The following is a 13026-nucleotide window of genomic DNA, read 5'->3' on the forward strand; positions in this document are numbered from 1 at the left end:
ACATGTCCTGCTGGGGGGGTCCGCGAATAGGGCTGTGACAAGTTTTGGTGCCATGTAGTATGTACGTTTTTGCCTCGTTGCAGTTAGAAGGGAGCAGTTGCATCGACGAAGAAGAGTGCCGAGGCCTCTTTTTGCCTGTTCAAGTTGCTCTTTTTGCAGCAGGGCGGGTAAATCCAGGGCTTTGTTTGCTCGCTTGCTTCTGTCAAACGGAGAGCAGGCTGGTTCGGAGAAGAAGCGGGAGAGAGCGCAAAGACCAGAGGATAGTCTGCAAATGAGGCTACACTGGTCAGGATCGTGAGCCTAGGAATAGATGCTAACTCGCACTTGCATGAGTAGGTAAGAACTGAAGGCATGCAGCAGCACTGGGCACAATGTCGACAAGGTTACCAAGATCAGCCCAGTGATAATGCCGACCCTCTGTTGCTCCCAGCTCCAGGAGTACGATACCAATACCGTACCCGTCCCTGGACTCGTACCTGTCACATTTGAGCGCAGGAGCCACGATAAGGCACGAGCTCGTTCGAGTATCGAGAATCAGTGGACATGGAGAGGGCGGGATAGCGTCTAGTGCAGTGGGGGCTTGACCCGAGGAGAAACAGAGAGAGAAAGCGCAAGATGCCATCAAAGTCACAGGGAACAAAACACGAGCCAACTCATCTCATTTGGCTTTGCAGGCGTTATAGACCTGTTTGTTTGTACGGTACATGTAGGTGAACCTGCAGGATTCGTGGGTTGCAGTGGGCGCCTATTGACATGTGCACAGATAGCCGCAGCGGTGAGATGGGAGTGGAGGGTAATGACTTTCAAGGCCCAGACAAAGGGATGGCACGAAAGTTACAGCACTTCAAACATGTGAGCCCAGATCGACGACGAAACGGCAGAAGCCAGTCCAAGTGGCAAAACTGCTCAAACGCGGCAGGTTTCGGGCCTCAGGGGTTATATGTAATGTTTCGCATTCTGAAGGATAATAAACGCGCCGCCAGACAGAGACCGGGTAATTCCAAGCAAGCATGGCAGGTAGCATCGGGAATCTCAACGGCAAAACTATCGAGTCTCTTTCATGTTCGTTTCTTGTGAAGTTCCGGACAAACGGATTCTCAGAGCCCTTTTATTGTATGTACGAGTAGTTTGAGATGTGAAGAAGCTGAAGCAAGCGGCAGGGTTGCATCTGGCTAGTACTGCCATTCCGAAGCCCATGTCGCATCTTCGATCCCTAAGAGGTCAGCTAGACTTGCCAAATGTAGCATCGATAGTATAACCTTGAAGTTTGCCATATCGCGGACAGAGACACACGCGAGGTAGCAGAGACTGGGGCCTCGCATCGACGGTACAAAGAGGTACGGGAAGCAGTGCCGTTTGTGGAAGCTGCAGGGATCGAAGAGGGGTGTGGTTGTAGGAACGGCTGCTGGTAATACTAGTGGGAGAGGTTTCTCTTGAGGGGTCATGCAGGCAGAGCCTTGTATCGCATGGTGTTACACACGGTATTTGCAACACCTTCCTACCCAACGACTGCAGCTGCAGGTCAATCTTTTTCCATCGTTTGTTGTCCAGATATCAATGTTGGCGAGGAAGAGGAGGAGAGGCGAAGCTGAAGACATTGAAATGCCCTCGATATGTCCACGGAGAGTACGAGGTACAGGAGCAGTGTTCGCAACACATTGGATGCGAACGACAAAGCCAGTCAGCGGCGATCACGACCCCGCCGGCTAAGAGTTTGTTTCCCGTTGTCGAGACTTGACAGCCACGCCTCATCGCAGTCGCCGATGAACGGTAGGTGAGGCGCCAGTAGAAGCCCGTGAACCCCAGTCCGACTTCGTATTGCCGGCAGATCCTGTGTGAAGCGAGTGCGTATTTCGGGGCCTCAGAACGACTCCAATCGTGATACAGGTTACTGCGTGCGACGGCACTATCGCCAGTCGTATTTAATGGCGGTGCTTCATGTGACGTGAACTCGAAGAAAGATCGACAGGGCCAAAGGGCTAGCTTTTCCAGCTACTACTAATTTTGACGTCTTTTTAGCATGCGCTACCAAAATGGCGAGCAGATCCAATCTTGTTTCCGCACGTACTCGCAACGGTAATAATAATCTTGATCCCGTCTTCTGCTAGCCATGTGGGGAGAATTCATCAGTTCTTCATTGCAGGGGCTCAGATGCGTTTCTTCACCAACCCGTGATATTACTACTACTGCCGATAGTAGTAGTAGTAGTAGTAGTATCAACACTGCCCGGCAGTGGAGAATCAGCATGAATATCAGTGAACAACGAGGACACCAAGGCATCCGGTGACTCCTCCTCCCAGCTTGAGATCCTTGGTCAGCCGTGGGCACGCACAGCATTGAACGAGGGCAAATTGATGCAACTCAAGGCCTTCCCCTGTCGTGACAGAGATTTCAGCTGCCGAGGCATGATGGGTTGGTTCGCCAATAATTTCACGACGCCGCCCAAACCCTGTACACGTACGAAGTAGCACTGCACCGCACTCAGGCACGTATCATACATTCCGCAATCCAACCTCGAGTCCGATTACAAGGTCGGTTCTACTATCACGAGTACGAGTAATGTAGTAGACGGCTCGCTTGTGGGTTTTGTTCGGGATTTACGAGGTATTGGATCCGATGCCATCGCGCACTTGTCCCAGTCCAACTGCGTGTGAAGCCGTGCCATCGGCATCGGGACTTGGACAGGCGTCTCACCATTGAGACGCTACAACCTCACCACACAAAGATCGAACGCACTCCCTCCGCACCAGGGGTTGGCCCGGCTCCAGCATTAGCTTATCGAGTGGCAACACCAGACAGCCTGGATTCCTCTCTGCTCTTCCTCCTCTTCTGTGTCTGAAAATTTTTGCTCTCTCTCTCTCTCTCCCACCGTCCGTCCGGTCGAAACGGCCAGCGTCTGCGGACAACGGCATCAGCGGCGAGCTAGGACCGTGCAACAAAGAGCGGTGCGACGGGCAGCCTTTCTGGTTTCGGCGTCGTCAAGTTCGTGTTGTCCAGTTGAGTTGAGTCCAGTCCACTTCACGGGATGCGGAGCGCCGATGGGCACGCTACTGTTCCAATAGCGGCGGCATTCCGAAGTGATATTGGAGATTGATGAACAAAAGCACTGGCCTCTTTTCTTTCGCATCGCCACATGGACTTGTTTGGCAGCTCGACGAACGGCGCTATTGTTTGAGCACCGGCTGGCTGATGAGCAACGGGCACGTCAACGTCACAAAGTCCAAAAATAAGCCCAAGTTTGATTGTATGGATATGCTGTGAAATTAGCCCCCAAAATGAACGTCAATGCTCTCTTTCTTCGGCTGGGGGATTGGGATGGGGATGGGGAGCGACAGGCGTTGCTGATCAACGGCCAGGGGATCGCCTCTCCAACAACGAGGGGGGGCCCTGGGCCGGCGCCTCTCCAGACACGCTTCAAGTCGGAGCAGAAACAATCAAAATCCCATCGTTATTGCGGACCTCGATGGCTAGCATCAGCAGGTAAAACACCCTACCAGCCTTGGCCGCGGCGGGTGGGTGGACAGGCTGCTGGATTCGGCCACAGCCTGACGGGCTCTGCTCGCACAGTGCAGGTGAGGCGGAGGGGCGGTGGATCGCCAGCAATCCAGTCAGAGGCCGCTGAGGCCCAGGGACCGTCCAGCCCCCCCTGGCCTGGCCCCGATGCACCGCAGGCGTGTCTGGAGGGACTGCAAGTAAATGGGCGTCGACTTGGATCTTTAGGTTGCTTCAATCTTTGCTTCAATCTGGCGGCGATACTGCGCTTGCATGGCCACACGCCCTCTGCATCGGCCTGGTACCGGCCTGTACAAGGGTTTGGCACGCGGCACACGTGCGCGGCCGGGTACCAGTACGGCGCTAGCGGTGCGTCGAGAGCGCTGCCCGTCTCAGCGCGAGGTATCTGCGTGTACCGCCGAGTTGTGCCTTGTTTGCAGCGGCGGTGCTGCGACTGCTGTAGCGAAGCTGCAGCTCCCGTTCCAGGGCTCGCACGGGCGCCAGCGCTGCGACTGCTGCTGCCCCAGGTACATGCGGTACATGGATCCATCTGCGACCTCAACGCAGCCTGGATCAGAATTGTATTCTTTGTCTTGCACACGCCCCCCCCATGCCTGTTTTCGATCCATCATCTCCCATCCATCGCTTCACCAGCAACTCGAGAGCTGCCCGGCATCCGTGTCACTTTCCCCTCCCTCTGTGACGAACCTGGGGGCCCCTTTCATTCAGGCCTGCGGGAGGCTATTCAGACCGGATGCTTCATGCGATTGCCAGCCAAATAAAACAAACGCCGCCTGCCCCTCCCGTCGCCCGCGTCCTTTCTCTTGTTCCTCTCTGCCGCTTTCTTCTCGTGTGCCTTCTCGATTGTCCGTCGGGTGGCTTCTCTTGCTTCTCTCGATCCATCCCGCAGCTCCAAATATAACAACAAACAGAGACGAGAGGCCTACTATAATACTACAACAACTGCAACCTGCTCCAAGCCCGCCTAATTCGCCGACGACGCCCGTCTGCCGCCGCCTCCATCTATCATCTCTTCATCCTCTCTCTCTCTCTCTCGCGCAGCCAGCCCAGCCGTCTGCTGGAACGCCTCCATCCCATTCGCCAATAAAGCCCCGGAACCGCCCTCGGCAACCCCTGGTGTGCGCGCGTGGTGCGTGGGTGTATGCATCTGCACTAACGTTCTGGACCTACGGGCGCTTGTGCGAGTACACGGTACCGGCCCTCGCCAGATTCCCGCCGCCCCAATCGCCCGTGCTCGGCCCAAAATACGAAGTACTGCGTACTTGCTCCCCAATCGCAATATATTCGGACAAACCACATCGAGAATCACCACTCTCCTGAAACGCCGTCGCCTTCCCCCCCCAACTCGGCCTTCTCTTTTCGCTCTCCCTCTGTCACCCGCGCTGTCAAAGGCCGTCGTTGCTGTTGCAGACAAGGCAGGGCGAGCCTCCAGTCCTGCTTTCTCTTCCTTCATCAAACATCGCACGGAGACTCTGGGGAAACACGACTTTGTTCTTTTTTCCTCGTCCGTTCTCTTGCTCAAAAGAAGCAACCAGGAACCCGCACCGTTACCTAGTGGAGGGGAGTGCCGCTATTGGCTTCTCGGGGTACCCTGACTACCTTACTTATCCGCCGTCGAAATCTGCTCCCAGTCTCTACAGTCGCGACAACCGGTCGACAATTGTCTCGAGCGACATTCGCACAACTCTGCGCCCGCGCGCTTCTCCGCTGATCCAGCACAGCTTCGCTCGAAGGCAAAAGCACAGCGAATTACTTTTCGCCCTCGTCCGCACAGAAAACCGTCTCTCGGCAGCACCGCCAGAATGAGTGCCGCAATTGCCATGGCCCCTTCGCCGGCTCCTCACGAAAGGAGCACATTCCCTACCGAACGCCCTGCTCCTCCGACAACCTCGACGTCGCCGCCTGCGCCGCGAAACGCGATGCCCTCACAAGCGAGGAGTCAGCTCCCGGGCGCATCAAGCGCCGCGCAGCCGTCCAACGGCAGCCCCAAGTCAGATAATGCCACTGCAGGCAGGCCTTCGCCCAACGCGTAAGTCTCTGCTTGCCGTCACCCTGCGCATCATCACTAGGTGTCTTCCTTCGTCGCTACAGTGCAGCCACAGTCCATCTTGCTGACAAAGTTTGATTGCCATGACAGATCTCGAAAAGATGTCGCTGTAGCCCCCAAGATTGTCGTTAAGAAGGAGCCAGTCTCGCCCGGCCTGCCCGCCTCAAGGCCCCGACCCAGACGTTTGGACTTGTCTAAGAACACTCTCGCTGGAGGATCCAATCCCCCTTCGGGCCACCCAATGACGGCGCGTGATGGACTGGGAATTCAAGAAGTGGGCATTGCCTGCCTTTCCCCAGGATTTATGACACAGGATCCCGTGATGAAGGAACAGCTTCAGCGAAGCATGACGGTCCGAGAGCAACAGCGAAGCCTTATCGAGGCAAGACTGCAACTGCAGCAGTCCGCCAAGGGTGACGGCCCATCCGACAAGGACAAGGACTCACCGTTTGCGGCCAAGACACCAGGCATGTCTCGCAGGAATAAGGCGCCTCCCGGACTCTCCATTGTTGCGCCCTCACATCAGCAGTTTGCAAACGAAAGGGTCATTCAGTCCGCGCCCCTTGGCCGTAGCTTCACCGGCCAGCACATGCCGCCTTCCCGACACGCCCAACACCAGGCTTCTAACCTCTCAAGTACATCCCACATCCACCACGTCCACGCCCACCAGACCACAAATCGGCTGCCGCCCATTAGCGACGTCTTTGGCCAGAACCTCTCCGCGCATCCCGATAATGGACCTCACACATCCGCCCTCTACCCCAGCCACGCGGCTTCAAGGCCTCAGCTGTCTCCCGGCCTGCCGCCCGCTCACCACCAGCAGCAGCCCATGTCTGGTCGTTTGAGGGAGTACAAGTCTGCAGAAGAGGCCCAGCATGAGCTGGCCGGCGGACGACCAGAGCTGCTCCCCAGACTGGTCCACTACGGCGGTCCTCAGCCTCCCACGCCTCCCTCTCCCGCTGCTGGCGCCAACCGCCATCCCGAAGCCGCTCGAAGCACCAGCAGGAGGCGAACGCGCGCCGAGTACGAGGAAGGCAGCAGTCCGCCGCTGGGCCATGGCCCAGCTCCTACCCGCCGCGGTCCCTTTGGCGCCGGCCGTGACAGCCCCGAGACGCAACGAGCCAAGAAGGAGGAGTTCCTGCAGCTGTGTGCCAGAGCCTGGGATCTGTTCCACTCATAGGGGAGCAGACCCAGTCAATCTTGTGTGCAGCACGCACCCATCAAAGGGTCTTGGCCACCTTTTCGGCCATGTTAATGTTGATGGCGTTCAAATGTGTATGACAAGGCGAAGTGGGACAGGGCTTTGGGTTATGTCATGGTGGAACGATATCTTGTCTCTCGGAGCAGCTCGTGGATGATTTTCTTTGTGACTTCTTCCTCGCTCTCTGGATGGTTTCTCTCTTTTTCTTCCATCCTTTTTTGTGTTTTCATATGTCCATCCGTGCTTCTTGTTGGGAGGACCACATCCTCTCCCTGGCCTTGATTTTTCTTTTTAACGCAAAGGACCGGGGCTGGCAACAACGAGGCTTCACATTACATTGTCTCTTCATTTCGTCCTTGATCTATGGCGGGCTGCTCGGAAGGCTCGTCGCATACAGAGAGGGGATGTATAAGGGTAGTCACTCCCGCTTTGTGTGTCATCTTTATTTCTACGATACATATCTACAGTATTGGCTTTTAGGGGGAGAGGGAAAAGGAGGTATCTGATTGTCTGCACACATGCTTGAGTGGTGCGGCTCAGAGGCACTGAGGGATACGGAAGGCCGGGGCTTGGAGATGGTCTTAATTTCGAAAGGGAATTCATATGGCGTTGGATGCGTTGTAATTCTGGGAGGAGGGGGTTTTTGCTGGCCTTTTTACGTCAGGGGGGAGGTGGATGAATCGATATTTGAGACGATTTCGGTCTCCCTTTGATAAATCGTCCCGTGTTTTGCAGGCGCAATGTGCTGGGTAATGGGCGTTTGTATATGCTAGTTATTCAACAGTGAGCATAGCAGAAAGTATTTTGTCTAAAACGAAGTAAAACCTTGAACCTTTACTTGCCAGTAAATGTCTGATTCGAATGCAAGCCTCAAGTCTTTTGTTGAAACTCGGTATAATTGGTGGTTTATAACTCAAGAGTCATATCCATGTGTCTCGTGACGATGAGATTCGACAGCCTAATTTGTGATCCGACTGATGATTTACCTACATACCTTACCTTATTGAGCAACCAAGCTTGATTCTATTCCGTTTCTACTCAAGCTACTTGCGTCGTTTCACCAACTAAGTCTGGGAAATATACTCCGAGCCTAAGTAGGTAGGACTGTAACTATAGTTGAATCACCAATACCACCTACCTAATACCCAGTACCCGTAAGTAGGTATGAGGAATACTAGACAGGTACAGTAAGTAAGTAACCTACATTACCTTACCTTCTTTTTCTGCTTGTTTATTTCATGGATCTCCCTTCTAGCAGAATGTGGAGAAAAGCCCTTCTTCTTCACTAGTAACAAGAAAAGAAAGTAATGAAACTTATCCCCACGGCGTCTTTACATCGTAAGATGGGAGGGGAAGTAATTAAACGTTGGAAAGAGCCGAGGTAACTTTGTCAAACGTGCCGTTTTATTTCCCTTTGCTGTTTCTGCTTTTGAAAAACCCGTAATTTATTGCTGGAGAATAGGATTCCTCCCATCTTTGGCTTTTGTGTGGGATGAGGGTGTGTTGATGCCCACGACTAACTCGAAACTGTGACATCTCGTGGACAAACGTCCTCCAATGATATATATGCCTCTAAACTTATGATACCCATGTGAAATAGGATCAGCAGGATGCACTAACCCAGAAATCCCATGTTCATTTCACGTCAAGCATGCCGTTAGATACTCAACGATAAACAACAGTCGGTGAAGAAACTCAAGATGGGGGCCGCGAGGAACAACACCTTGTCATGTCGAGCTGCTGCCATTCCGGCCGAGCTTCTACAGCCACGCACGTCACTCTGCTTCTCATCATGGCTCCTCTGCTTCACGCCAAAAGAATGAACCAACGCCAGACCGCAAAACACACAAATCACGCAGACACACATAAAGACAAAGAGTGTCATGAGAAGCCCCCAAACTGTCAAAGACACAATGGGGTTCGATTCAGCAAGTCCACCTAGCCGCATCATGCGGACAAAAAGAGCAACGCAAGCCAACATCGCTTAATTGAAACAAGCTCACAAATGCCATCCTTCCTGCAAAAGCACACAAAACATACTCCGTCTTTGTCTTTCTCGTTCGCCAGTTGTCCAGAAAGAAGCAAAACGAAAACAAGAAATCGTCCAAAACGCAGGCGGCCATAGCCCACCGACCAGTGAGAGAGCCTATCCCGTTTCCCATTACCCGACGCCAGTGTCCAATCCCAGACCAACCCCGGAATTCCTTGTTGCTCCCCTCCGCTCGCTCTCAGCTTGCTCGCATGTATCTCGTACGCCAAAGCCGCCACCCTTTTTTTTTAAACTGTAGTTCAGGAAAAAGTGAAAGAAGAGAAGAAGAGAAGAGAAAAAGAAGAGGAAGCTTGTATCGGGTCCACAGAATCTCAGGATCCAACACGTCGTCTGAGCAGTGTAAAGGGCATTTCTTTCTGTGCTTTCTTGACGCAGCACAGTACGCCTCTCGTCACCCGCTCAAGCTTGGTTGAGTGTAAATAAAAGGGCGGAATACAAGAAGAAGCAAGGCGAGCCTCGTAAGCCAACGGCTGCCAAATCATTGACAAGCCAAAGCGAGCGTGCTGGGCAGTTTCCAATGTTGTAGTCCCGCGCCGAACGCTTTCACCTGTATGCAAGAAATAGAGAAAAGTAAAAAAGACAAAAGTATCCCAGCTGCCAGTCCTAGGGGTATTTTACATTCGCCACATGATATCATTAAAAGTTGTTTTCTTCTTTTCGTTTGGGTCATGTTTCGTCGTCCATGAGTTTTAGCTCTGCCCGTTGATGTGTTGAAGGGAAGGGTAGATTAGGCGGTAGGCCGATATGTTCAGGTGAGCGGCCGGAGGGATGGGGAATCCCTGTGTATCGGATGCCATCGCTTCAGGCAGAGCGTTCTGTCGTATACACTGTTCGTGTTTCTTTTCACCTTCAAAGGCCTTCTTCGCCGGCCTTGCAGAGCTTGATCTCGCGAACCCACTCAGACTTGAGGACCTGGGCAGCTGTGAGACGACGCGTGGGATGGGGGTCCAACACGGAGTAAATGACATTGCGGCAACGAGCCTGTAGATAGATCGTTAGCACAAAATTCAATAAATGCCAAGACAAGACCACCGTACCCTGTGTAATGACTCGATTGGGCCGTAGCCCTCCTCGTCACGACGGCCCTCAAGATAGCGAGAGTAAAACTCGTCGTCTTCCTTTTTGGCGAGGCGCCACAGATGTCTTCCGGTCCGCATGGCCATATAAATGACACCGCAAGCCCAGACGTCGACAGCGCGGGCGTCAAACTCCTTGTCGGTGTACTCTTCGGGCGCAATGTAGGGGGCGGAGCCGCATAGGCCAGAGACCATGTGGGCATCCGTCTCCCAAGCCATGCGGAAGCACTCGCCGTTGCCGAAGTCGGTGATTTTCAGAGCGCCGCGAGTGGTGAGCAGCAAGTTCTCGGGCTTGAGGTCGCGGTGGGCAACGCCCATCTCGTGGAGGTACTCGACGCCCCTCATCATCTGCTTGAAGAAGCAGTCGGCCTCTTGAACCTCCAGCTTGCCGCTCGACAGGATGAGGGTGTACAGGTCGCCGCCAGCACAAAACTCCATGACCTCGCAGAAGTCGCCCTTGGCGTCCTTGAGCAGGTCGAGGGTGTGGATGACGTTGGGGTGGCGCAGGGAGGAAGAGATGCAGAACTCGGCCGTGAGACGCTTGCTATACTTCTTCTCCGACTCGTCGGGCCGCCGGCGGAACTCCTTGACGGCGAACAGCTTCTCGCCGTTGGTGCCCATTTTCTTGTGCGATATCCTGACGATGCCAAAAGCGCCACGGCCGACGATTTCCTGGCATTTGCCGTACTTTTCCACCAGCGTCGAGTTTTGGGGGCCCTTCCTGTCGATTGCGTCTTCCTTTTCCTGACGCAGCGAATCAACCCAGTTGGAGACAAGGGAAAGGTCGTTGTCGGGCATGGGCTCTTGTTTCTTTCCGATGATGCTTCGCCACATGTCGGACAGCTTCTCCTGCCTTCGGCTGGATCTCAAATGGTGCTCATGGCCGCCGGGGGCGTCGGCGACGAGGACGAAGCGACTTGACGGCTCCTTGGGCTTGGTGGGTTCTTTAGGTTTGGCAGGGGTCTTTTCGGCGGGTTTCTGCTCTATTGATTCTTTTCGCGGCGCAGGAGAGGAGGTGCCGCTGATTGAAGGGCCGCGGGAGCGAGGGGTTGTCTCCCCATTAATGCTGGCTTTCGAGACGTCCTTGCTGGAGAACATGCGGGTGATGCGATCCTTGACCGAAGCCTTCTCAACGGGGAGATGCTTCAGCTGAGTCTCGCTCGAGGTGGGAGAGAGCCTCTCGGAGCCGGTCTGCGAGGCCAAGGTGGGCGACCTCTTTCCTCCCTCATGCGATGACTTGATGGACGACGGTTTTGAGCTCTGAGCGGAGCTCGGTTTTGACTCGTTCGGAGCGGACGGCATCTTGAATAGCGTAGAAAGCGCCGGGCCGTGCTATGTGTGGGCTTCGTCGAAGTGTGCGGGTTTTCTCGGTCGGAATGCCGGCTTGTCGAGAGTTTATTAGGCGAGCGAAGAAAGCGATCAGACGTTGCTTGATCCGGTGGCGAAACAACGGGGATGCAAGCACTGGAGCTCGGTTCTGGACGGAGGGAGCCAGAAGGAATTGCGTCGGCGGCGGAAGCTGATTCCGGAGCAAGTAGAAAAGCGAGGATGACGATCTTGTGCAACAAGAGCTAATGCGCGGCAAAAAAAGTACGTTTCGGAGTGGAAGCCAACGAAGAGCGATCAAGGCTCGGCAGCGCTGCAGGCGGGAATTTGCTCTCTGGGCGCTGCAGGGTACGCAAAAGTTGCCGTGACGCAGGACGTTGCGAGTGTTGCTGATTGCTGTGGCCAGGCGGCGGGCGCTTCGAGATCGAAGAGGGGTGTTTGCAGCGTCAGATCGAGACTGGGCAAACGCACAGGCGACACCTGCAATTGCGTGGAATTGCTGTTGCTGCTTGAGAGCGAGGACAAACGCCTAGAGGCGCAGACGGGCGGCAGAGGCCCAGCAGGGATGACGACGTCGAAGAACCTGCAAGCCCGGGCGTAGGTTTTTTTTTCTTCCTGTTGCTGCGGACGTGCTGCCTTTATATGAGAATTTCGAAGTTTGGCGGTGCTGCGGGACGTGGCCGGGGCTGCTGGAAATAGCCGGCGCGGTGGCTTATTTTCTTCTGCGTCAATGGCAGCGAAAAAGACACAGGCGTGGACGTAGGGCCAAAAAAAATTAATAAGAATAAATGGCGCCCAGATGACAGGACCGGGCTGCGTGTCGCTCAGTAGGAAAAAATGCTTGTGTGGTGGCGGCAATGGCGTTGGTGTATAAGTGTCAATGGCTCAAGGCCCGTCAACTAAGAGGGCAGAGGGGTGGAGCGAGGCGCCTTGGACGCCTTGAACCTTGGTAACGACACTAAGGTTCACACGCCCGGGCGGAAAAAAAAAATTAATAGGTTGGCGGAAGAGGGACTCTTTTTGCAGCTGGCCGCGACACGAAGACGGACGGCCAAGAGCAGGAAGACGTGTAAAGATGCAGAGACGCCGTAATAGGTGGAGGGCGAATGCAAGAGGCGAGAGAGGGGCAATTGAGAGGAGCGGAGGAGATGGCGAGAAGGTGAGGAGACGGGCAGAAGGTAAGAAAAACAAGAGATCAAGACGACGGGAAATGGATATGGAAATGGCAAAAAAGAGCCCGAGTTGGAACCAAGAATAGAGACAAAAGGGGGGCAAAGGGGAAGAGTCGAGAGAGCAGGCGAGAGGGAATAAATGGCAAGGGAAAAAAAGCAGGATATGAGTGCACCTCAGTCAATAATGGTACAAGTTCAGGTAATTAGTGACGGCGGACTTGGGCGAAGTTCCTTCCTTACTTTAGTAGGTCAAACTCGTAGGGTCGAGGTGGGGACCTTCCCAGTTGAATGAATGTTCACTCATACAATACATCACCTGTGTGTCGCTGCTGCCGCCTGAGGTGCTTGGGTGCGCAGTACTGTGCCTGTACTTGAGGCACTTGTCGGAGTACAGGTACGGCCTCCAGGTACACGCACCGGACGCACGACGAGTAAGTACAAGTACTGGTACGCACTGCAGGTAGCAGGCCGGGCAATACGTACGGCGCAACAGCCAGGGCGAGTACCTGTACCGGTACGAGGCGTTTCCATACAGGCATTCGAATGGATGGAGCTGCAGCACAATGGGACGGAGTATTACGGGACGGCAGGGAGCGCCTTGGGGCGGTTGGCTGGCCGGGCGCGACCACTGGGGGGCCTGC

General features: G+C 54.5%; 2 protein-coding genes across 2 annotated transcripts; one reads left to right on the forward strand and one right to left on the reverse strand.

The window, feature by feature from the left end:
• Positions 1-5333: 5333 nt before the first annotated feature.
• BBK36DRAFT_1116769 (hypothetical protein) lies at positions 5334-6740 on the forward strand (the record flags this gene model as incomplete). The annotated part of the gene is made up of 2 exons (XM_024890273.1): positions 5334-5542; positions 5651-6740. 2 exons carry the CDS (start codon positions 5334-5336, stop codon positions 6738-6740), a joined length of 1299 nt encoding a protein of 432 aa, XP_024750730.1.
• A 2920-nt stretch (positions 6741-9660) lies between these two features.
• On the reverse strand, positions 9661-11189 carry BBK36DRAFT_1140059 (Pkinase-domain-containing protein; the record flags this gene model as incomplete). Its single annotated transcript, XM_024893349.1, has 2 exons — positions 9661-9792; positions 9849-11189. The coding sequence occupies 2 exons, from the start codon at positions 11187-11189 to the stop codon at positions 9661-9663; spliced, it is 1473 nt and encodes a 490-aa protein (XP_024750731.1).
• Between the last annotated feature and the right edge of the window lie 1837 nt (positions 11190-13026).

The sequence above is a fragment of the Trichoderma citrinoviride genome, assembly GCF_003025115.1.
Source record: "Trichoderma citrinoviride strain TUCIM 6016 unplaced genomic scaffold BBK36scaffold_5, whole genome shotgun sequence".
In the NCBI taxonomy this organism is placed as follows: Eukaryota; Fungi; Ascomycota; class Sordariomycetes; order Hypocreales; family Hypocreaceae; genus Trichoderma; species Trichoderma citrinoviride.